The 24,718-nt window shown below is 45.2% G+C and overlaps 1 protein-coding gene across 1 annotated transcript; it reads right to left on the bottom strand.

Moving 5' to 3' along the window:
- Positions 1-7,568: 7,568 nt before the first annotated feature.
- Positions 7,569-23,696, bottom strand: LOC120848421 (monocarboxylate transporter 9-like). The gene is made up of 4 exons (XM_040220380.2): positions 23,492-23,696; positions 18,169-18,312; positions 9,388-10,203; positions 7,569-7,789 (listed from the first exon to the last, which is right to left on the bottom strand). The coding sequence occupies exons 1-4, from the start codon at positions 23,694-23,696 to the stop codon at positions 7,569-7,571; spliced, it is 1,386 nt and encodes a 461-aa protein (XP_040076314.1).
- Positions 23,697-24,718: the final 1,022 nt, after the last annotated feature.

The following is a 24,718-nucleotide window of genomic DNA, read 5'->3' as shown; positions in this document are numbered from 1 at the left end:
CTCCAGCCCGTCTGCTACCTTCGATGACGTTTCAGCGCCTGATGAGCCTGGAGCGAGCACATCTGTCTAAAGCGGGGTGAAAAGCACAAGCATGTGCTGGAGGACGCCCAGCCATTATCTTTTTGTCATTGGCTATACTACATATTTTTAGTAAGACATATTTTTAAGTGAGGAAAAGTACTGCAAATATGCAGTCCACCTTAAAGATAACAACAGTTGCCATTCACCATTTTCCAAATAAGTGCTCCCACGTACCGGAACATCTACACATGTGGTGCGTGAGTAGGTTCAGGACTGAGAGGCTAGAAAACGAAGCGCTCGCAAGGCTTGTCTGGCCCTTCCAACCATGCGGGTACATTCGTTGCAAGTTCCCGATTTGTAGACAAAATGATTTAGAATGAGCAAATCTTGTCTACGCCCGAGGTAGAACATTGAATTGCGATTCCCCCATATTGTGCGAACCATCCTTCAAACTGCGGTACCACCTGCAAATAAACTATGTAGTGCTGCGGCACGCGTCCTTGCTGCCTGCTTCAGAGGAAAACCACTGCTCGTGTTGAAGACGACATCCCACAGTGGACAGGCAACAATTTTTAACGAACAAAAACAAAATTGATATCATTCAATAGACACAGATAGGCTCACAAAGTGTCGGCACCATGATTGTTGTTGTTGGTTTTACTCTTGCATACAAACAAAGGTGACTTCCTCTCTCCTCCATGGACAGTAAAACCCCCTTATCTTGGTGGCCCCTATTTCTTCTCGAATCGGTCACAGAGGACATAATCGCAGTCACTGAATTCCGCAAAATTAAAGGCCGCGAAAAGTAAAGGTTCGCCAACATTAAGGGGTTTACTGTTCTTCTGAGTGTCACATGATGTTAACATTTCAAGGAGGCTGAAGGTATTGGTTTAAGAAAAAATTGACCTATGAAAAAAATGCCCTTCTCCAGGTTAGGCACGCGAGGTTCTTTTGCACTACCTATAAGGTGGCAAGTTTATTTCGGCAGAGCTTTTGGTAAAACGGAGTCACAAAAGTAGCTATACTTGGCGTCAACTATTTTGTGCTGCATTATAAAGCCAGAGTAGATTCCACAGTGCGTGCTTCAGCAGAGCACTGTTTGTTGCGAGAGCATATGTGGTTTAGTGTTGCATCCCATTTGCATAATCTAGAGAAACTAGCGCTGACAGAGTTGGAGCACTCCAAATATTAACAGCCGACTGTAGAAGCATTGAGAGATGCACACATGCGAACTGTGCATTTCTTAAAGGTGGGTCCGAGCAAAGGTAAAAACAATATCTATACTTACGGCGGCCATACTTGCCTTTCCCAAGCACGACCACTTTTCCCTCGGTAGCACCATCCAGTAAGAAGCACCAGCAACACGCCCATGAGACGCCGCCGCCTCCTGGATTGAATGACGACCCGCCTGAGGTCTTGGAAGGAGATCTGGAACACTGCTTTAGGCCAGATGTTGTATCTGGTGGGGCAGAGACTAAAAGCAAAAATTAACAAATTTATCTGAAGCGCTACATTCCTATAGGACAGCAGTATTTTTTTTAGGCCAGTGACTCGCTTTATTTAAACACAAATGGTTGGTTTATATGATGAACCATCAGCCCCTATTTTTCTTAAGTGTAACGCAGTGTCTAACGTTACGTCCGACGGAACCCGAAATAAAAATTTAAGTTACGCCCAACGTAACTGTCAAGCATTCGAGTTACGTCCGACGTAACCCAAAATAAAAATTAAAGTTACCGTATTTACTCGAAAATAGGTCGAACTCTATTTGTTGGACCCACCGAGAATAAAAAAAAAAAAAAAAAAAAAAAAAAAAATTCAAATATAGGTCGACTTTTTTTTTTATTTTTAAGAACAGGGGAAATTTTGGGCAAAAGAAAGAAACCTTTATTTACATCACTTCACAGCTTGGTAGACATCCTCGCAAATCCGCCACAATACTTCACTGACACCGTTGTAAAATGACGACAAGAAACGAAAGAAGGTGCGAAGCGACGGAAGACAAACTACAAAGACGCAAACAAAGCCGCCGTGTCGCCATGAGCAACACGCGAGCCGAGCCGCCTCAAGCAACTAACAAAAGTAACATCTTTCTTTTTTTCTTTTTTTGTGCGCGTTTGCGAGGATGGAGGACAAAGTGCATGGCGCATCGCGTTCCTCTCCTTCCCCATTGCCCAGCAAGGGGAACGCTAGAGGTGCGATGGCGAAATCCAATGCCCCAAGAGGTGCGCGCGATAGCGGCATCGGCCACCGCTGTTGTTTTCGGTTGTTTAACAAAAGCTTTTGGAAACAAGAAGCGGCGCAGCTCTACGGCAACGCCGGCTCGGTGACTCGATAGCTTCATGCCTCCGGTACGGTCGCAAAATTTGGTCGCGAATGTAGGTCGAAATTCTTTAGTCACGATTTCCGAAAAAAAAAAAAATAATAAATAAAAGAAAAGAAAAAAAAAAGGTCGACATATATTTGAATAAACACGGTAGTCAGCTGCGCGACGAGACACACATTATGAAAGCGATTGGTGCGAGCGATCAAGGTGATGAGCGACGTTTTCTAGAAGCCCAGGAACCGAGCGGCGCAAGCAGCGAGAGTGAGAAATCTTCGTCGCTCGGCGCCGGCACTCGTAGCTTCTCGTCGTCGCTCGTCTCGTTGATCGCTACATTGCTTACATGCTGTTCAGAAAGGTGCTCTAAGTGGTTACCATTGCATTGGGACCAGCCTCGCATCCAACCGTAACCAGTCTTGACTTTTTTTTTAAGCCGCCCAGGTAGAAGTTAACATCGTACATACATACATCGTTTTCAAGCATGGCTCCTCGTTCATTGCTCGATTTACTTTTTCGTAAATGACAAACCGCAATGAAGCACAATTATTCTAGTTCAAAATTGTCACGAACACTTGGCACGCATGCTTACACTGTAGCGCACCTAACGTAATTTAAAAGTAGAACGAAAACGGGACGAGATTCGCTTACCGCTTCACGGAAACAGTCCTTCGGATCCTAGGCCTAACGGCCGAAATCGGAAGTCGCCTGCGGTCCGGCGATCGGACGAGTTGAGCCGGCCGCGCTGTGCTGACCCCGGCTGACCACGCCTGGTTGAACCATGAGAGGCGTCGTCGAGTTGAGAGCCAGAGACGCAGTAGAAACGGACCGTAAAACATCTGTCCCGTAAAACGCAGAAGGAGCCAGCGCCAAAACCGCTACGTCTGGCTGCGTCGCCATCTCCACGACGACCGGAAGCGTGTAAACCGGGACTGGCCGGGAAGTTAGAAAAGGCGCGGCAGCGGAGGCCACTGGGCGGAAGCTTTACGTTTCGGTTTCGCTTTTCTCCGACATCGGCCACGGTCGCGGGCTGGTATGTTTGCGGTTGGTTGCGACGACGCGAGGGGCCACGAAAAGACGCCGAGTTGGCCGAGTACGAGTCACGGCCCACGATACGAGCAACGGGCCATTTGCCCCTGTCGACCGGCGATGCGGTATCCGCGGCTTAGTGTCACGATCGGTTTGTTGCCGTGCACGTTGACTCAAAGCTCGAAGTTATGCAGTTCCGTCAGTTCCGTTCCGGCACCAGCCGCACCACGTTTTCCGGTGCATCGCACGTGGAGGCCTTTCGACGCATTCAGTGAACGTAAAGATCGCGCCCGCTGTCTTCGGTGCTGTGGAAGAAGTTGGGAGACGGAAGAAGCATCAAAACCAAGGCGTTTAGGACTCCAGTCCGGGCCGCCGGTCCACTCTGAACGAGAGGCGACGTGTGTGTGCACGCTTTGAGGAAGCCTCCACGTTTCGCCGCGCCAGACCTCGCCGATCGCGACCAGACCCCGAGTCCGAGAGGCTCTTGCGCAGCCAGGAACGGCAGCGAGGTAGGAGCTGCTCGTTCTGCGCAACCATGCAGTGCTCTACAGTGATCGGAGCTCTCGGTGTCATGCGTGCTTGCACCGAAGCCTTTGTGACCCCTTCGGACGCGCAAGTCGTACTTCGCAAAGGTTTGGACGGGGCCGCCCTCACCGAGCAGCTCCGCTAAATTCCGCTTACTTATGATCGCAATAAAAGCTTGCGTTTGTTCTCGGGAAAAAAATTGCGGGACCGCTCTCCGCGCCGCCGACGAGGTTGGCCGCCACCATGTTCTCAGCTGTTCACTCGCTCCCGCAGCGAGCGCCTTCCGATAATCCTCCCCGTTCCAAAATGCGATGCGATCTTCGTTTACATGGGCTGAATGAATGCGCACTCGCCATCTCGATCCACCTCTGTCTAGCGACTTTAATGCGATGCGCTTTGCGCATTATGCCGTTTACATGACCGCATATTGAATGCGGCAACTGGATTCAATGCGACTAAGTCGCATTCATGTAAACGCGGCTTATGTTATTTTTCGACATGTATGATGTATGTAACGATACCGGTGGTAAACGATGGACGTTTTTGTTGGAAGATGGCGGTCGTCTTTCTGCATGTATGGTTTAGTTATACCGGTGGTCTTGTGGTATAGGCGTTTCGTTGGAAAGATGGCGGTCGCCTACGTCATCGGACGCAAAATCATACCAGCCATACCGAGTCATATCGGCGAGCAAACCGGCTGCCAGTATAGACAGACCCGGAGCCATAGCGGTGCCGGTATCTCCAGTTATGGAGAACGCAAAACCAAACTAGCTGCATGTATAATAACAATAAATTATGGTGGTGTCATACCAGGACTGTACAAGCAGCAGGTTTGTTTCTTGTACGTTTTTCCAATAGGGTAGGATAGATGGCGCCACTAAAACTCCGTATAATAAAAGTTTTGTCGATGATACCAGATTTTTGACGCATTTATATATATGTTGGAACGACAAGATTTATAGAAAAGTTACCTTCTATCGAGCAGGTATTCACACAACTTGCTATCTTTGGTGAACAATACCAAAAGCAGAAGATACCAATTCTTTCAACGTTAAAATCGTTGCACAGCTCCTTTAAGAACGTGTAACCGATAACCGAAAGCGCAAAAAATAAAAATAAAAAACCGAAACGAAACCGGTATCACCAGGAAGCGGTAACCGTAACCGTAACCTTAACCGTAACCGAAGCCGAAACGTTATATTTTTCGGTTCGAACCCCTGGTTTGAGGCTCTGCTTCCACTCCTTTAAGTCTAGGCTCTCTAGCGAGCGCCGACGATAGTGGCGCCGCCGCACAAAACCGATCCCACGCGCACGGTGGTCTCTGAACTTTTGACGAAGACTGCATCATGCATTACCTACTGAGAGTATGCAATATAGTTCAAACGTATCACAGTACTGCACACTCACTGTGCTACAATCTCATTTTTAAAATGTAATTTCACAAAGATAATAAATTATTTAAAAAAAATATACATATATATTCGATATTTTTGTCATTTGGAGTTTACTTACCGTGGAGGAGCTAGTATTTAGAAATCTCTGACCGAAGGAAAGCCGGATAGGTTTGGCGCAAAAAGGGCGGAAGAACATGTCTGAAGAGATGAACCGAAAGAATCTGGTTTTGTTTTCAGGTTTATCCGGAAAAAAAGGCGGGTGGGGGGTTCACCCGTATAGACCAACACGCGGCCCTGACGTCACGCAGCTGCGGTGGCGCTGTCGACGGCACTGCACATGCGCAGACGCTTCCCTTCACGCGAATTCGGTTTCTGCGCACGCGCAGTGCCCACACCTGGTGTGGGCAAACGCTGGCTTGTTTGTAAACAGCGTGTCGGTCTATAGGGTGATGTGCCCAGCAATGACTGTAGCTATACCGTAAGCCATTTTGCGCATATCTTTTTTTTTATTACCTAGGTGGTGCTCTTTGGCCGAAAAATTCACAGAAGCGAGTTGGGGTGAAATCTGGGCTGGGTTGATACGTCCCCTTCCCCCCCCCCTCCCCCCTTTTTTTTTTCTTTTTCCCCTTTAAAGTGTCTATATGCAGCAACTAATCACATCTCAAAAAGTGCCAAAAGCGCGTAAACTATCTCGAATGTGCCCGAGTCACGACTTCGTTACCGTCTAAAGCGAGACAACACTACATTTGACACACGCGTAACGCCCAAGTCCGACCACTAGGGACTACTCCATGAAGGAAATATTTCATGCGCTGTATTTCAGTTGCCATGGTGATGATATTATAAACCCCAGTAACAAAACTGAACAGCAAGCTTAATCTAGGTTTGAGTTTAGGAAGAAGCAAGGTAGAGAGTTCGTCACATCCTTACCGTCCGGTGATTATCTCCTGGTTGTAGTGGACCGAAACAATTTCTGGCAGGGAGAGCTTTTATTGGCAACGCAGTCACAGGTACGGACACCGTGCCCTCTCCCAAATTGAGCGCGGTTTAAAGCTGTATGCGCGCTTTCGTACGAACAGCGATGTCGCACCGTTCATCTCGGTTAAAGACAGAAGTAAAAAAGCAAAATGTACGTTTCTGCTGATCCAGACAACCAGCTGCATGGTGCCAGGGTTTTAAAGCAGGCATTTCCCGTAACACGGCTGCTGCCGTAAAAGACGGTACGGGCGCTTCCCACCAGATGCCGATCACATTGTCCCGTTTCCAACGAAGTCGCGCTCTTTCCTGAAAGTGATGTGTGACAAACAGCGATAGCTAACCGGGGCACCGCACCAAACCAAACACCTTCGCTCTCCGAGTTGTGCATTTCGAATTCCTGACACACAATCAGTTCAAACCAAGTCACGCCTCTGGTTGAAGGCCGATATTCTCTTGGTGATACCATATATCTATCACCGTTTGTTAAATAAAGCATATACAGTGCTTTCTTACCGTTTTCCCACCTTCTATTACTTTTTTTACTGCAGTCCCGTCGGTATTCTGTGAACAAAAATTTTGGAAAAGACTTTCCTCAAAGGGCAGCTTCTGCTGAGTTAGCAAAATGTCAAGTTAATTTCCCCTCCCGATTCAGCTACGTCGCTTGGTCTTGGCATGGTGTACTCTGAAAACAAATTCTAACAATAGCAAAGGAGAGGGAGTGTGAAAGTGTGACGAATGCACGCTACATCGTCATACGTCTAGTTCGACATGCTCTCGCCCCACCAGAGTCACCAGCAGCGCCAGAAATGCACACTTCGCGGTGACGTTATTTATTGCTGGGATCACGAGCGTGTCATCATGATGACGGATGAGTTTTTTTTCTTGTTGCTGGCATCAAGTAACATATTAATCCCGTTATGTGCACGAATGTGTGCCATTGGTAAGTAGGCGGCTGTATTCAAGGAATCGCCACGGTCGTTCTCTATGCGCTTTGATGTAAAAAGGTGAAGTGATAGTTTATAACAAATTATCACTCAAGAGACGTGAAATTTGGCGAACCGCAAAGTCCGTAAAACCGAAATAGCTCTAAGGAATACATTTTATTGAGCCTTGCTTCTATAACTCGGCGCGTGAGTTCGCGAAGATGCACAACAAAATAATTCTAGCATGATAAATGTTAAAAATAAATTGACAGATAATCCTAAAGTGTAATGAAAGTCTCCAACGTCGTAAAGGCACATGCTATGGTTCAGCACAATTTCACAGAGTGCTTGGACTTTCATGTGAAACAGTCACGAGCTTCAGCAATCTCCAGTCATGTCTCGAGAGGGGATAGCCAATTTCTCTGGAAGTTCTTGGGTTTTGCAACTTGAGTATAGGTGCTGCTGTTGTAACTTTCTTTTCCTATCTTGATGGCACTCCCAGAGTGTCGTGGCACTCCATGGGGCACACAGGCATAGCAACAGTCCACCCAAGAGTCTGTACAGGTTGTTATAGGAGCCGATATTGTCTCGATAATAGCCTGAAAAAAGAAAAAAAGAAACAAAGAAAATGTACGTTAGAGTCTGCAACTGAAAACGCGGAAGATTGGTAACAGATTAGAAATAAATTTCTAGGCTAACGAACAGAAGAAAATGTAAACTTAAAAGGAAGAAACACATGGATGCTGCAATGTTTCAAAGGGATCGGAAAGTAAACATCATCGATTTTTCAAACCTAGCCTAATTTACGGCGTCCTATTCAAAGAGCCTAGACGGTCTTAGTTATTATCCATATGAAGTTTTCAATTCGTTGCATTTTAATTGATCTGTTCCTATACCCAAGCAGCACAGCTCGGCAAATTTAATTTTTCCCTCGTAACTTAGCGCCTCGTAAGCCCCAAGAAAGCAAGGGAATGACTAAATTTCGTATTATCTAGCCAACGTATGGGTATTTCGACATTAAGTTGCGGCGCAAATGGCAAAATTAGGCTTCACTATCTGATTGTTTCGTTGGCTATCGCAACCGTTCCAGATAAATTAGAAAATTATTACACATCTTGTTCGGTTTTCACCTTGTAAATTTGGGCATAAATTGCCCAACGAGCCTAAGAATTAGGCTTCAATCTTGACTCTACCCTGATACGCGGCACCTTTGGCTCATGTCTGAAAATTTGGCTGGTATGAATCGAATCAGAGAAAAACCAGTCAAGAGCCAAGGAAGAGTACTTTGGCATTAACTAATGCTTTGGAGCGAAAGTCTATTAGGCCAAAGTTGGGCCTTCAGGATTTCCAAACTTGGGTCAAGTTATGAGTTTCTGCGGCGTTCTGCCTAGGCTGTAACAATAACGACATTTGGAAGTGTAGAACATCTAAATAATACCGAGTTAAGTTACGGTTGCAGCGTCCCCTTTAAGTCTTATAATGAATTGGCGAATTAAACTTTATTTCCTTAGAAATTATATAAAAAATTTATCGACATTAGTAGGCCGGTGTTATTTTAATCCTTTTGAAATAGGATTGATTTTTATCGTGCTCTAACTTTTTATCTCGGCAAATAATCTGTTACCTCAATACCTCAATTTGGCAAAGGGATAGTCAAAATGCTTCAGAAATAGTGATTTAATAGTTTCTGATGGCACATAATGCCAAAAAGTGTTTCTTTAGTTTGTGCCCTATTAGGTAGAGTAAACAATCCTCTAGTTGAACCCTACATGGCATTTCAAAAACCATAATAAAAACTTTTTTTTGTGGCTGCTGATAATTGCTTTCGATTTCTTTATAACATGACTATAATAAGGCTATTCACACACTCCTCAAAATCACGGATAGGGTAAAAAGTTCATGTCTACGGTACATGAGAGGTGCAATGCTATGCACATCAAAACTTGCACGACATTCAAATGTCCGAATAATATACACATAATTAAGGAATACGGCCACACTACAGTTCTCTTTACACCACCAACGTATTTTTATGGCTAAATCATGCTTCTTTATATATGCGTTCCCGCTGATAATTTTACAAAATATCGCGTCATAAATAAAATGATTTGTTCCGCACTGCTAGTCATCACACGGAGATATGGTACTTTAAACATTCTAGGCACTCAGAAAATTTAGCAAAGAAAAGAACACTCACCAATGACTACGGGCTTGAGAAAGACCATGGGACCACTGAGTAGACCGGCAATCCCATAGCTGAGCGGCAGGCGCTCCGTACCAATGTACTTCGCCATCAGTACACCGTGCATAGCAAGTCCACACCCCATAAATAATGCCGCTAAAGCCCCAGTAAAAAGAAGGGTGGCGTACGACCACACTTCCGGCAAAGCAAGCACTGAAGAACCGAGGAAAAAATAGTTCACCGCCATGAGCGTACTTGTACGAACATACTGGTTGTCAGCAGCTACGGGGAGGAGAATCCTTCCACAGAGATCAGTCACTGCGTAGCCTGCCAGCAGGGTCACAACATTCTCGGCAGATAAGCCCCTGTCCATTGCGAAGTCCACTATGGTCATGAAAAAAAGTTCTATTGTGTACACCACGATTAACCAGGAGATTACGATGACGTAAAATGTTGGTGTGCACAGTATTTTCCCAGCATCCTTGGCAATCCTAAAACACGGTCTTGAAGATGTCTCTGACTTCGTTAGTTCTTCCGTAGTTTGGATGCTTCCATCGTTGGAATTGGTGGGAGCTTGTTTAGACCTGTCGTCACGATTTTGATGCTTTATCAGCATGCACAAAGGAATAAGGTGCAAGAGAATTGCTCCCAGAATTAACATACTTCCACGAGTGCTGAACGCCTTCTTTAAACTAAGTAGAACGGACGGAAAAACGAAGGAGGAAGATGCAGCTCCCGCGAACATGAGGCCGTGAGCCATTCCTATGCGTTTCCTGTAGTTCGTGCTGAGAAACACCTGCAGCATGGTGCGAATGAAGCCTCCTCCCATACCTGAAATGAAATACAATGAAAGTGGTAATTAGGGCTAGTTGGTTTATGATCAAGTAGGTAAGCGCCAAAAAAAACACAGACAATGAAGTACACAAACAAGGGCGCACTCGCCTTTAATCTTTTTTTTTTTTTTTTTTAAAACAACAAAAACTTGTATGCATGCGTCAAAACAAAGTCGCGGCTGATTCCGATGTAAACCCCGTAACAAACACGGGTACACATTTGCTGATAAGGACAGTGACTTGTCACTTATACACTTGTCAACCTTTACTCCGATTTCTAAAGCTTCATGAAGCTCTAGGAAACCTATCTGGGTACCTATCTGGGTACCTATCTGGGTACCTATCTGGGTACCTATCTGGGTACCTATCTGGGTACCTATCTGGGTACCTATCTGGGTACCTATCTGGGTACCTATCCAGAAACGTGTTGTCACTAAATGACTAAGCACATGGGCAAGGACTGCAGTGAGTGGCCAGGTGTTCCCACGGGTTAGCTTGCGTCGCCGCGGCATGTTTTTGCGCACGATCATTGAAGAACCTACCTGCCTGGTCGATGTAATACGAGCCACATGACAAGGAAATTTCGCACACTACTCCCGCAGTGCACTCTTTGCATTTGGCGCGGTGCCTCGTTTCGAAATGATTTGTGAAATTACTGGGATTGTTTATTGTATGGCACAACCGTGACAGCTTATTAGGTGCAGTGAAAATCACGAAAATACGGGTACAAAAGACCGCTCGGTACGAGCGGTGTTTTCTTAGGATTATGCGGGACGCTGTGCATAAACAAAATAAAACCGGCCGCGCCGAACTCCTGTCCCGGGTTGCCTATTTATCCCTTTCATAATTTTTTTTACCAGGCTTTCTGCCACCTCAACCAGAGTGCTTTGGGGGAGACCCGCTCTCTCCAGCCGTGCTACGTGCTCCTTGAATCTTTCTCGGGCACTGTGCCTGCAAGACTTCTTGAGTCGCCTCTAGACACGTGGAGGCAATGCTTCTTAATATTTTTAAATGGGTGGAGTTAAACGAAAGTTTACATTTTTTTTTGAACGTGGCTCATACATCCAAGAAATATGATCATTCTCTTGATTTAAACTGAGTTCCAGGAACTGCAATCGTCCTCCTCTTGACTCCTCATGCGTGAATTTTAACCCACTACAACATGGCCCGAAAACCTCAATACCTCTGTCACGTCACTAGTTAATGTATCAGCCTGTTTACTCAGGAGGAAATCAACCGCATATCTGAACACTTTGAACTTGTACGAGTCCCGCAGTTTGTCTTAGATGGCTCTTCCGCTGACACTTGTAACAATGTTGCACAAAACAGGCGCCACACAAGAGCAGATGCAGATGCAGATGCCCCTTTTTTGCATAAAAATATTCCCTTCAAAAGAAACAAATGTGTGGTTGAACTGAAAAGTCACAAGGTTCAGAATTTGTTCGACGCTACTAGCACACGAGTTCTGGAACGAAAGAATACAGTTATGTTCAATGCACCCTGACACGAAAACAGGGGTTCCTGAGGCACTGAATAAAAAGGTCTTCAGCGTAGAAAGAAAATGCACACCGTATTCCCTGCGCACCCTCTAAGAAAAAATCGATGATGCATTCGGAGTTTTACACGAACGGATCGCGCAACTCAACAGGATGGGTGGATGTTATTGCTAAAAATACCCTTTTTAACGGGCGGCAGCTTGCTCCGCCTAGCCTAATTAGCGTTCAAATGCTTACACAGGTGGCTGGGCAGGTGAAACTGCTATGAATTCCCCTCGGCAAAAGTAACACTTAAGGCAGCCCATATTTTATGACTTTTGAAGCAAAAGTCTAGTTGCATTTTCTTGCTAGCTATGACACTTTTTAGCAGCCCAGCCCAGCACATCTCTATAGTGCGGGCTTTCACCTTTGCTAATGATGGCGGATTCACTCGCTTGAAGTTCTTTTGTATGGCTTCTCATGCCTTGGTGCTGTAGAAGGCACCAAGGCACGAAGCCTCCCTCCTTGTCCGAAGTGAGCAACTTCAGGTTGTTGTCCAAGAAGCAGTCGAGAATGCTGCTGGTCTTGGAAGTGTTTTGTCGTGCAGCCAAGAAAGCGATGGAGGACGTCAACGCCTTCAGCCACATATCTTACTCTGTCATGAGGTTCGACCTTCTGACCCATCCATTTCACGAAGGGTAGTTTCGTGATTGGGCCGCAAGCGCGGTTCTTGGCAGAATTTCGGCCCGTGTTCTAAGCAAGTTTTCATGGGGAGAGGATGCATCGCATCTCCTAGAATTCAGACTTCTTGACTTCTTACCCGGCCTCCAGTTTTCTTATTCAGCGTTGTTCTTGCCTGCTGCCACAACTCTGTATTGCGCTGCTGTCCTGAGAGGAAGTTTAAGCTCTATCAGCCGGCTTTTTCTCTTGCTTCACTGTAATGGCAATTGATTTTCAGGGCCTCGATACATCCCAACCCGCCTCCATGATTCAGACCTCCAAATTCGACATTCTTTTTTTGGTTGATGTTCGCCGATACGTTAAAGAGGGCAACGACTTCCGAGGGTAGCATTCGTGGCGGATGGCTAAGGTATATTTCCTGTAGCGGCAACATGCACTAGCCATAGGCCTAATGTGCCGTAAAATGATTAATGGAAGAACATTTAAAATAGCCCGTTGTAATGGAAATAAATTACATAATCCCCGTTTATTTCTAAAAGAAAACTCTGCATACATTTCAACTGGACATTCTCTTCACCGCAAACCCCCGAAAAATTGGGGCCCCTGTTAGCAATTCATAAAAGTTTCGCATGGATAGCTTCCTGTGTAAGCATATAACCACACTTGAGTCGTGCGATCTGTTCATCGTGCGAAACTCCGAATGCATCATCGATGTTTTTAGAGAGGCTGTGCAGGGAAGGCGAAGTGAATTTTCTGCCGACGTTGAAGACCTTTTTTATTCACTGCCTCGTGAACCCTTGATTTTTTTCTGTAAGAGGGTGCGCACTGTACAAAACGCTATCCGTTCCTGTGCTCCTGTGGTATTAGCGTCGAAGATTTTCTTGAGCATTTGACTTTTTACTTAAAAGGCACATTTGTTTGTCTTGAAGGGGATCTCTTTGTGCAAAAAGGGGGCACCTGCATCGGCTCTTTTGAGGCGCCTGTTTTGCGTAACATTTTTCTAAGCGCCTGAGGAAGAGCCATCTCAGAAAAACTGAAGGTATCGGACAGGTTCAATGTCTTTAAGCATGTGGAGATACCCCGCTTCGGGACCCGGCCAACTCGTAGAAAGCGAACTCGTCGACGGGCAACTTGTCGACAGCTAATTCGTCGAATAGGCCGATTCGTAATAGGGCGATTCGTCGTAGGGCAACTTGTCGAAAGGGGCAATCTGTCGAAGGGTGATTCGTCGAAAGGATTGAATGACGGTTCGAGGTAAAAGCTCGTGGTTCCTTGTTATCTTTTGACAAAGTTTTGTTTGTGTTTGGCTTAGGGACAGCGCCCTAGTTCAAAAACATATTTGTGTTTGGATTAGGGAGAGACTATCGCCGCGAAGTGGCATGACTGGTGAGCCAGGTGGGTTAGCATTTCTGTTATGAGCCGCCGCAGACTGTCACACGCGCGACGTAGTGATCGTCACACACTGCACCGTGAAAGCGGCGAAAGCTGCAAGTTGTTATTTTTGACAAGAAAAGAGCACTCTGGAGATCTATTACCGTGCGGCGATATTACGCATTGCTATAGGGTAGGATTTCTTTAAAATTGCAAAACAAAAGATATGTAATACGGCTCTGAAACAGAGGCGACCAGTTGGCCTCTTCGACGAGTTTTCCTTCGCCGAGTTGCCCTATGAAGAATTGGCCTATTCAACCCGTCGACGAGTTGGCCTAGACCCCCCTCATTCTAAGTAGACAGGCTGATACACTGGTTAGCGACGTGAGGGAGGTGTTGGAGGTGTTTGGGGCATGTTGTAGCTGCTTAACATTTACGCACGACGAGCAAAGAGAAGGACGATTACAGTTCCTGGACCAAAGGTAAAGTTTACAGAACGACCATATTTGCTAGATGTACGAGCCACGTTCAAAAAAGGTAAGCTTACGTGTAAGTCCAAACATTCAAAAATATTAGGAAGAAGAACTACCTCTACGTGTCGAGAGACGGCTGTCAAGAAGTCTTGCAGGTACAGTGCCCAAGACCGTTTCAAAAAGCAGTTAGTGCGGCTGGAGAGGGCGCGTTCCCCTCGGGGCACCCTGGTTGAGGTGGCAGAAAGCCTGGTAAAAAACTTTAAAGGAATACAGAGACAACCCTGCGACAGGAATACGGACCGACCGGTTTTATTTTCCTATATGCACTCCGTCCCGCATAATCTTGTGAAAGTGGCCGCTCGGTACGATGTACCGGTGGTTTTCACTGTACCCAAATAAGCTGTTGCGATTGTGCTGTAGGATCAACAATCCAGTGATTCTACAGATCTTTGCAAAACCAAGCACCGCACCAAATACAGAAAGTGCACTGTGGCAGTAGTGTATAAAATACCCTAATCATGCGTTTTTTTTTTTATCGGCCAGAAAATCAGGTGCTTCAATGATCGTGCGCGAAAACATGCCGCGGCCGCTCAAGCTACCCCATCGGGACACCTGACCACTCGCTGCAGTCGTTGCCCATGTGTCCATTCATTTAGTGACAGCAGCTTTCAGGCTTGTTACCCAGATAGGGTTTCTAGAGCTGCATGCATCTTTTTGAAATCAAAGCAAAGGATGACAAATGTACAAATGACACGTCACTGTCCTTATGGGCAAATGAGAACTCTTTTTGTTATGGGGGTTAGATCGTAATTAGCCGTGACTGTCTGTTTTAGCATGGTTATAGATATGCGCTTTTTTGTTTCAGATCAATGTAAGTTGCGAGTGCTTCCCTGCGTTTTTTGGCGCTTACCCACTTGAAATACCATGGTTTGAAATCACTTAAATTTCGTTCGTCTTCTGTGAGATGAGAGAACACTTTAGGACTGTTTGAAGGACATGGGCATTAAAGTATTTTCGGTAGGTGTGATATAATATATAATGAATGATATAAAAAAAAGCAAAACATGTCAAAAACGCCTTTGATTCAGAGGCTCTAGGATAAGAAAATACGTAATGCGAAACTTCGAGTCATACTTAAGGTTGTGCAAATAAATATATACAGTAAAGCGAGTGAATTTATTGGATGTTAACTAGGAACTACTGTTACGGAGAAACAAATGGGAACTAAAAACAACATCATATCCAAACTTAGGTTATTACATCTGACTGCGGATATAAAAGTAGATCATCTCCGGATATTTATCTCGTTTTCACGAAGCAGAACCCTGGATTCTGCTCCGTGAAAAGCCTCAGTGGAGGCACTCAATTCTAGGAACGCCCGTTTGGCCTGCTGACAATGTCAGAGTAAGGTAGACGTTGGAATGATTGAACGGCAAAATCAGCAAGTAGCTTCATTCGCACCTGAAACTATATAAAATAAGCCTACTTTCACGATGGTATAGTGCGCACGAAAGTAGTTTCAGCGGCTGTTCAATTTTTTGTCATCACTCCCCAGTTTTGTCCATGAAATGCTTTTGAGTTAAGCGATATTCCCACGTGCGTCGGCGAGCGAGCGCGTGCGTGCGCGGCCGAGTGGTTACTGCTTGACTTTCGTGCGGAGCCCCAGGGTTCTATTCTTGGGAATTACTCGTCTTATATTTAATCTTTCCGTTTAATGTTCTGGTGAATTCGAGAACATTGTTGTTTATTCTGGGTCCGAATGGACTAGGCGTCGAAGCTTCTACGCCTATTATTCCAGAAGCCCACGCGTGTAAGGGGCTTCGCGTGGCGAGCCAAAGTCAGTTTTGCATCAGCGCTCGATCCTGCTGTTTCGCCGACATCGACGCCTGCGACACTATCGTTCTATCTTATTTTGGGCACAAGTTCGCCCAATTAAATGTTTAATTTCTTCAGTAACTCACCACCTCATGCTCTGTCATTCGTGACAATATCTGCCCTAATATTAGGTCAAGCATGCGGGGTTACCTGACAAAAAACAAAAGGGAGGACCTCTCAAGATCGATCTCGCCATCTTATCGTTTAACGCCGCAAACTTTATCTAAATTCAGCGAGAGATCAGCATTGAGTCTCAGCAACCGGCCGAGCCAAGGGTGACAGGAAAAGGTGAAAAACCGCTGAAAAGACGCTTCTTTTAGAAAGCGCTTGGTGCTTTCAAAGCCACTGGCTTGCTTGGCCCTTCCCATATCTTTCTTGGCTGCACGCATGGTTATTAAGCTTTAAAAAGGAACAGTCTATATAAGGTCATAACCCAACATATCGGCTCTTAAGCAGTCTAAAAACGCAAGCATGCATTACATTCACATGTGGCCGATTTCTCTATTAAAATCGTTATCTAAGATCGATTACCTCGGAACTATTGCGGCCACCAGAGGGCGCAGTCTGACGAAAAAAAGAAGCTCCTCGTCTACGTTTATTTTTTTTTTAATCTTTCTACAGAGCTTATTAAACTTATACGGAACAGGCGAACCTTATATCTTCTCTCCTGAGAGCGCTATGCTGGCGGTGACGGAAGAACTGTTCCAAGACGTAGCGCTCAGTAAAATAGCCCGAGTAGGGAAGGCCGCTCGCTCAAGGCCGGAATTGTGGCTGTACAGTGGGCACCCCAACGATTTCGCCGGCCGGCTAATTTATACGCATCGATGCATAGGTTAAAAGAGTAACTAATTGAATGATGCATAGGTTACTGTCAAAAGAGTAACTAATTGAATGATGCAAAGGTTACTGTCAAAAGAGTAACTAAGTGAATGATGCATAGGTTACTGTCAAAAGAGTAACTAATTGAATGATTCAATCTGTAAGCTTTTTAGGTGTCTACTGATTGAGGCGAAACATGCAAATTGCTCGTGTTGTCCTCGCTCGAATCCCGATTTCGGCCTTGAGCGAGCGGCCTCCCCCCCCCCCCCCTACTTGGACTGATTCATTGAGCGCCAAGTTATTAAGCAGTTCTTCGACTGCCGCCAAAAAATCGCTCCCATGAGATAAGATGCCGTTTGCGTGTTCGGGATAAGTTTGAAGAGCACTGTACGTATGTTTTCCCTATTCCTCTCACAGCTGCAACTTTTTAGGCTTGATATTTCTAGAGCCATTATAATGAAGATTGCTAATCACTATAAAAAAAACATGCCCCCCTCCAAAAAAAAAAAGAAAAAAATTTACACATTAAATATGGCCGGTGAAATTCACCTACTTGAAGTATCGAGCTGTAGCTTCTCAAAGAAGTCTTTACTGGACTATGTTTGCCCAGCTTATTAAGAGATGGCACCACCAATCCCGGCAAGCCGCGCAGTGTACAGAGGGTGACATACTTCGCAAAGACCTCGTGTAAGCGCGCGTTTCAGTTCGGATATCCCTGAAAACGCAAGCTGATAACTCAATTCCCAGATCGTGTTCTCAGCACGGTGAGCCCCACGCAATAGATATTGATAAAGACGCTAGCTGCTGCTTTTTAAATCAGTTACCTTCATTACCCATTTTTCTTGCTTTTTGAATATGCTTTCGCAGTTTGGTGTTTCTTAAGACACACAACAGGCGCATTTTCGCCGGCATTCGTAACGGCCAGCGCCTCATATGCGCGCGCCTCCCTGCGCTAATAGCGCTTTGCGGCAATGCTGGCGCCACCTACGAATAAGCTGGGCACACATAGCCGTTGCTCGATCTCCCTCGGGCAGCCGCAGCTCCACCATTGAAAAATTCAGTTTTTGAATTATTCTTTTAGTTTTATTAGGAGTAGAGAATTGAAAATTTTGCATCTTAATTGAACCAGTAAAAGACGTATTTGAGAAAAGTTTCAAGTCAATACTTCATTTTTGCTGACCATATTGGTATGCAAGTTATTTAGAGGGCGGGGGAGGGGAGGGATTTGACACGCTTTAGATCTTTTTCTTTATATTTTAAAGCCCTTACCGTGGACGAAACCCAAGGTGAACGACATCCAGGCGAGTGTTGGAGCGAAGGATGCGCCCACCATGCCGATCACGTTCGCACAACTCCCGATCAAGAGAACCGATTTCACAGAAATCAGGTAACACAGAGGGCCAGCCAGAATTCCTGCAGTGAAATTCATATGTTAGTCCTGGAAGTGCGGGGAGACTGGATAGTCATTGATTAAAACATCAATAACCAGCGACAAGTTTAGAAATATTTACAATGAGCATAGTGAAACTCGTGCTCAGAGCCACAGCGCAAGACTCTTAGATATATACTCGTCATCACATAAAGAAAGGACGTTTTTCCCATATTAGTCATTTGTTGCGCGAAGTAGGTCTCACAAAATTTGGTTGCCAATATACAAGAAAAAAATGCGGCGATGATTTTGGTTTTTGAAATTTGTTAAAGTGTAACCAAGCAGATCCCCAAGATGCCACATATACACATCTTAATTCAACGCAGGAGGGAGAAATTAACCTTCCGCGAGGAGCCGGACTTTTTTTTACTGCTGCTCTTGAGGGTGAATGCGAGTATGGACATATATAGAGCCTAATCGTCGTACGCCGAGCTCCCAACGTAGATTGCAGCGAGTGACTCTATCCAAGTGATTTGCGAGAAAACAGGCGCTCAAAATTGCTCAGAGTGTACGCCTTTGGTTCAGAAATTCCGTCTGCAATGCGACAGAGATTGTGACGGCAACGTTTAAACATGCACCACGATCCGTGTCAATTTGCAGATATCCTGTATTGAGTCAAAACGATATTTTTTTTCTTTTCTTTGTCACCGCAAGAGCGAAAGCGATATCTAATTCGCCTCTCGCAAAGCGAGGCGCAAATTACGTACGTTGTCTAACGAACTGAACAAAGAAATACAACCTTCCTTGGCGAATACACACTACTGTAACAGCGGTAACTGCGACACTTCAATGGACCCTGGTATATTTTTATGTGAATGGCACCTAACTTGGACGAACCTTCCACAGCATTTGATTGGGTGGTGACGCTATTCCCCAAAGAGCCCTCTAACGGGCGCGGCGTAAGACTCAGCTGGAGTGATGCAACGTTAGAAAGCCTAGATTGAAGAGATTGTTCATCTTAACCCACGGGAGCGTTGGCAATGCGGAGCTCAACTTCGTCAGCTTCTTTTGCGGGGGTTCGGGCGGCGTCAGAAAGCCGTGCTCAATTGACTCTGATTGAAGGATAGTAGGTATACCTCAATGGCTAGCTGCCTTGAGGCCCACCCACTATCCTTCAACAAGAGCCAACCAGAGTTCAGAGTTCTGACGTCGCCACAACATCTGCAAAAGAAGCTGACGAACTTGCACTCCGCATTTAATAGCGGACGCCTTCTGTGGAGATTAGGCGCAAGGGTGCATCCGCTGCGTTTTTGCGTTTCGGTGAGGAAAGCAGGTGGAAAGGCGAAGACCCTTGCATTAGAGCAGCGCTTTCGGCACAGCTAGGATTGCATATGCGGCCCATCAACGACGGGACCTCGAATAATCAGTACGAAAATCTGTAACACAGGCTCTCTATGCGACGTTACCTAAATTTCGGCTCTCTAGCGGGCGCTACGCAAGAATCATACGCGTAGCCGTCCTCAACAGGTGCGGTTTAGTAGGCGGCGCAAGGAAGCAGCGGGCACGACTTTGTAATAGTGTACCTGCTTCAAAATCATCGAACCCGCTAACCCGAAAAAGTATTTTGAGATAACCGTGACTGGTTCTGGAGTCCCCTTTTCAAGATTCTATATATCGACGACGGACGTCCCACGACTGCAATAACTACAACGTTTCGAGTAAACTGAAATCTCAAACAGAGCTGTCGCTGCAGATGTGAATCGTCTGCTAGAAAGCGAGTGCCGGGGCGAAGTGAGATCAGGCGCAGGGTGAAATGACGATTGTTTGCAGTTTCACGAAGGCGATCGTTTGCAGATCAAGTCGTTCTGCCTCTGTAGTACACAAGCTGACATCAACAGATGAATGAGGGACTAATGAAAACGAGCACATCAAAGGCCGAGACACCTCTCTCGCCATTTGTGTTGGTGAAACGTTCTCATCAAAATATTGCCCGATCGTAAATTCACGAAAGGGTCCAACGGTGAGCTAAGCACGCGCCAAGCAGGAAGCTGTGACGCCTCATCCAGTCGTCAGCCGAGAAGACGAGGGTTCGAATTAATTAATCTTGCCTTTTTTCTAGTGGTTCCCAAACCCCCAAATTTGCCCCATTGCTAAAAAAAAAAAAGACAACCTAACGCATGTTGCATTATTCTTTTAAGTACTCAACCTAGTAAAAATCACAATTTGTTCATAATGTTACTGAATCCCGGGAAAATAGCGTATGGCTGTATGGTCGCCGTTTTTGTTCACGGAATAATCATTTTGTCCTTAACCTCTTCATTTTTAGACAGCCGATCCGAACCCCTGGCGACAGGTTGTTTTATAAACACGCATCTTCAATACCGCCATTTTGGTATCCAGACACCCGCGAAACACGCGCACATGTTCGCACTGTCACCGTATGCGGGGTCGATAGTTGGCGGTATTGAAAAATAATTCTCCTGCCCTTACATACGCAGGAAAAATACCATCGTAAGTGATCTATGAAGAAAAGTATGATTGATAAGTGCGTTCCATGCACATTGCCAGAGACGCGTATTGGGGACGAACGCTTTAGGTACGACGATGCATTTTTGCGGTCTTGGCGCGACTGGTTCAGAGCGGCCCTTTCGAATCAACGAAGATTTGAATGGATCAAAATGGCTCTTCCATGGCAGCTGAAATTAACCAACCAATCACTTTGCTAGGTTTGAGGGTCTTTAAGTTAGCATCGTGTCCAGCCAGCAGGCACGGAGGGCAATGGCGCTACTTTTCTAGATGCCATTGACTATTTATACGCGCTCGTCAAAAAAGTTTTATTTTTTCTCAGAAAACAAACAGTTTAACCGAAACTATCACACTCCCCACACATCCCAAGAACCAATTACTAATCCGAAGTGAGAGTCAGGCGGCCTGTCTGTCACTCCGAGACGTCACCCTGTTTTCTGAAACCTCTGCTGATCTTCACAAACATTTCTGTCCCACAATCCTACCCTCGAGGTGACCCTCCAGCAAACTTGTACGTAGTTCAACTACACTACTAAGGTTTCTGCAGTTTGAGTAGTTTAGGAACTTTCAATTTCATTTTGTTAATTTGTAGTTTACTTCAATTACGTTTTCCGAGTAACTTCCACTCAAATTACAAATTACTTTCAAATTTTTTGGTAGGTTTGCTTATCAACAAACATACCTGCACAAAAAGAGATAAGATGTTGGAAGATTAGTTCATATTCGCGAAGAGGGGGAAGCATGTCGCGTAGGCAAAGGGGGGCGGGAGCGAGTGATTGCAGGGTCTGAGACTCCCTAACATTTTCACGAGCCCCCCCCCCCCCCCCTTCAACAGCCCTGCTACGACGCACAGGGAGGCGACAGACAGGTCACAAGTGAGGCCGTGTAACTACTGGATTAGTGCCGAAGACTGGCGTTTCGTTGTGTCCCAAACCTGAACGAGACTTGACGCCATTAAACAAAGGGCTTGTCTCCGGTTCTTCCCAACGAAAGAACTCTCGCCCACTACAAGAGGTGTGGGCACTGCATTCCTGCTCCCAGGAGACAACAAAATGCAGCACCCGCTCTGATGCTCGTCTGGTGTTCCCGTAGTTTGTGCTGTACTTGAAGAATCGCGTGCAGGGTGACCTCTTTGCATTTCCTTTCCTCCCAAAATTCATAATATACAGGTCTTCCAAGATTCGAAGATCACTCGACAAAGCTTAGTAATCTCTCAACGTTTTTACATGAAATAATGATAAACGAACAATTTTGGGGAGTACATTAAGAACATACTTAGAGTACTATTCAAGTAGCTTTACAAAACTTGTATTTTACTTAAAGTGTATTCTCAGAGCGTGCACTAGTAATATATTTAAGAATTTATATTGGTACATTCCGAGGAACATAGAACTCCCGACTTCAAAAAGCATTCCCCAAATTGAAATAAAAAAAATAAAAAAAACCGTTTCGTCATGTGAAAACACGCTATCATCTTTCGAGATGTCATCTGGACATTTCTCTGAGTGAAGTAATCGCGGCTATAAGAGCGATACAAATAAGTGCCTTATAATTTGATCGTGTTGAATACTTTGTCAGCTAGAGTAAGGCAGCTACTCTTTGGCGACTTGACATTATCCAATATTTTCCACCATTTCCTAAAACTGATGCACCTCCGATTACCCCCAAAACAATGCACATAAATTAAGAGAAATTGTATAGAGGATGAAAGGGCATCTTGAAAGACTGTATTAAGAAGTGTAATTTACTTAGAAAGTACATTGTATTTATAGTACTTACTTCAAGTACATTGCACCCGGTGTACTTATTGCTTTATTTGAAGTACATAACCTCTCATTGACTTTGTACTTCATCTACTTTTCACATATACAGACGCTACGCTTTGATCAAGTAAACACTGTCTGAAATATCAAACTCAGGCAGTGCTAATCCCCGGGATAGAAATAATACGTCCGGGGTGCATCATTGACCAAGAAACAAACAAGTACAAAACAATTAGGCACGCAGAAGCAGAACCACCTATTAATACATTTCTGTGAAAAATCAAGCCGCTTATATATAACTAGCAGAATTTGGCTAACAGATCAAAACCTATGTACATTCTTCTTACCAGAAAAAAAAAATATAAGTAACTTCAAAAAGGAATTTAGAACTTTCTTACGGTAATGAGTAATTTACTAAATTACTTTCCTATTGAGCAATTTCTACTCTACTCAAATTACGTTTGAGGCCAATACTCAGTAACTTAACTTGATTGCTTTTTTAACTAACCTAAACTCCCTCGGCGCCTCTCATTCTCCCCTTCCCACGGGCGCTGGTCGCTCACATCCAAACAACACTCAAGAGCACCGAATGGCGAAGACAATCAGGCCCTCTTCTGAGCACCGCACGGGGCTTCATTTTTAATATAAAGCTTTGACTGACACGCACACACACACACACACACATTCGATTAAAAAAAATAAGTAGGCGAATTTAGAGCAACACATTTTTGTAGGCATTAAAAATAACGTACTGCATACTTTTCAGTGGGACATTCATAATATGACTTAAATAACCGTAATTACAACGAGTTTATTATGACTAAATACACTAATGATGAGGGCTGGGAACGAATAAACGGAAGGAGGAATTAGAGGGCCTAAAATATTACACATTCAAAAAAAAATATATTTTTTTTTAATGAATCCCACTTACCACCGATGTCGTTCATGGCACCTAGAATGCTGATTGGCCAGGAGGCCGGACCCCGGGTGACGGTGAACTCGTCCATAATCATGACGTAAAAAATGCCAGAACATCGGTACGTGGACGCCTCCAGGAAAAGCATCAGGGCCGCGATGATCACAGGAATCCATTTCGTATATCCCCTTGGTTTCTCGAAGCTCGCAGTCTCCTCCATTGTCCGAGGATTTAGAACGTCACGTGCGAACTGCAGGAGAAATGTGATACGATATAAGAAAAGACCGTAACAGGAACGACTCGTTGACACCTACACTCAAATATCCGTTCAATACGCACCAAAAAAAAATTAAAATGTCTATTTCGGTTGTTTGAGAATAAGGCCCGCATTGGATAACATTCAGTAACTGACAAGATAAAAACGGCAGGGCATTTTTTTTTATCTCCGGGCTTTCCGCTGCGTTTTAGTTGCGGGCGCGCGCGCTCGAAGTGCACGAGGTACCCGAAGCCCTATTGAAGCAGGCTTGCGCGGTACTGACATAGCCTCCTCTATACTCACAAAGTCTGGCAGTTGGAGGACGGAGCCATAGACTGCCCGGTCGCAGATTTCGAGCGCGAGGATCTGGTAGCGCAGAGCATCAAAGAGCCATTTCTAGGGGAACCTGAACGTCAGCGCACAGCTTATGCCGTGGCGAGGACCCGAAACGCACTTGTTCGCTCGGGAGAAGTGCGTTTCGGCGTCTCGCCGCAGCGGGGCGCCAGTCCCGTGGCTCTCTTTTCATCTCTGCCGCTCCACCTTGGCGATATGCCAGGCTTTGTCACTATCTACGAGGCTATGGTACTGATTATAAGCAATGGAACTGCTTGTCATCGATTACTTTCTGAAGTAATCTTGTAATCATTTGATTACATCTATGAGGAAGTAATCACTATAGCAATGTGGCTACTTTTGGAAGTGTATTAAGATTTTTTTGTAACCATCATAGATTTTCTCTTCCAAATAATGGCGCCCTTTTTGTGTACAGGTTTGCAACCAAGTAATTCCCGAACCAAGTGTCCGACAGGGGGATGTGGTTTACAGAAATTGGTCGACCAAGAAATAGAGAGGTTTAGGGAACCGTTTTTGCACATCCGATTAGGTACGATGGGTCCCCGATACTAACTGCGCATATGTGTGTCTTCTATGGTAGCGCGTGCGCAGTGCGTACCGGAGGGACCATCGTAAACTATCGGATGTGCAAA

This window comes from Ixodes scapularis, unplaced genomic scaffold, assembly GCF_016920785.2.
Source record: "Ixodes scapularis isolate PalLabHiFi unplaced genomic scaffold, ASM1692078v2 PGA_scaffold1__304_contigs__length_218370807, whole genome shotgun sequence".
NCBI lineage: Eukaryota > Metazoa > Arthropoda > Arachnida > Ixodida > Ixodidae > Ixodes > Ixodes scapularis.
Note: the sequence above shows the minus strand (reverse complement) of the source record. Positions and strands in the feature narration are given on the sequence as shown.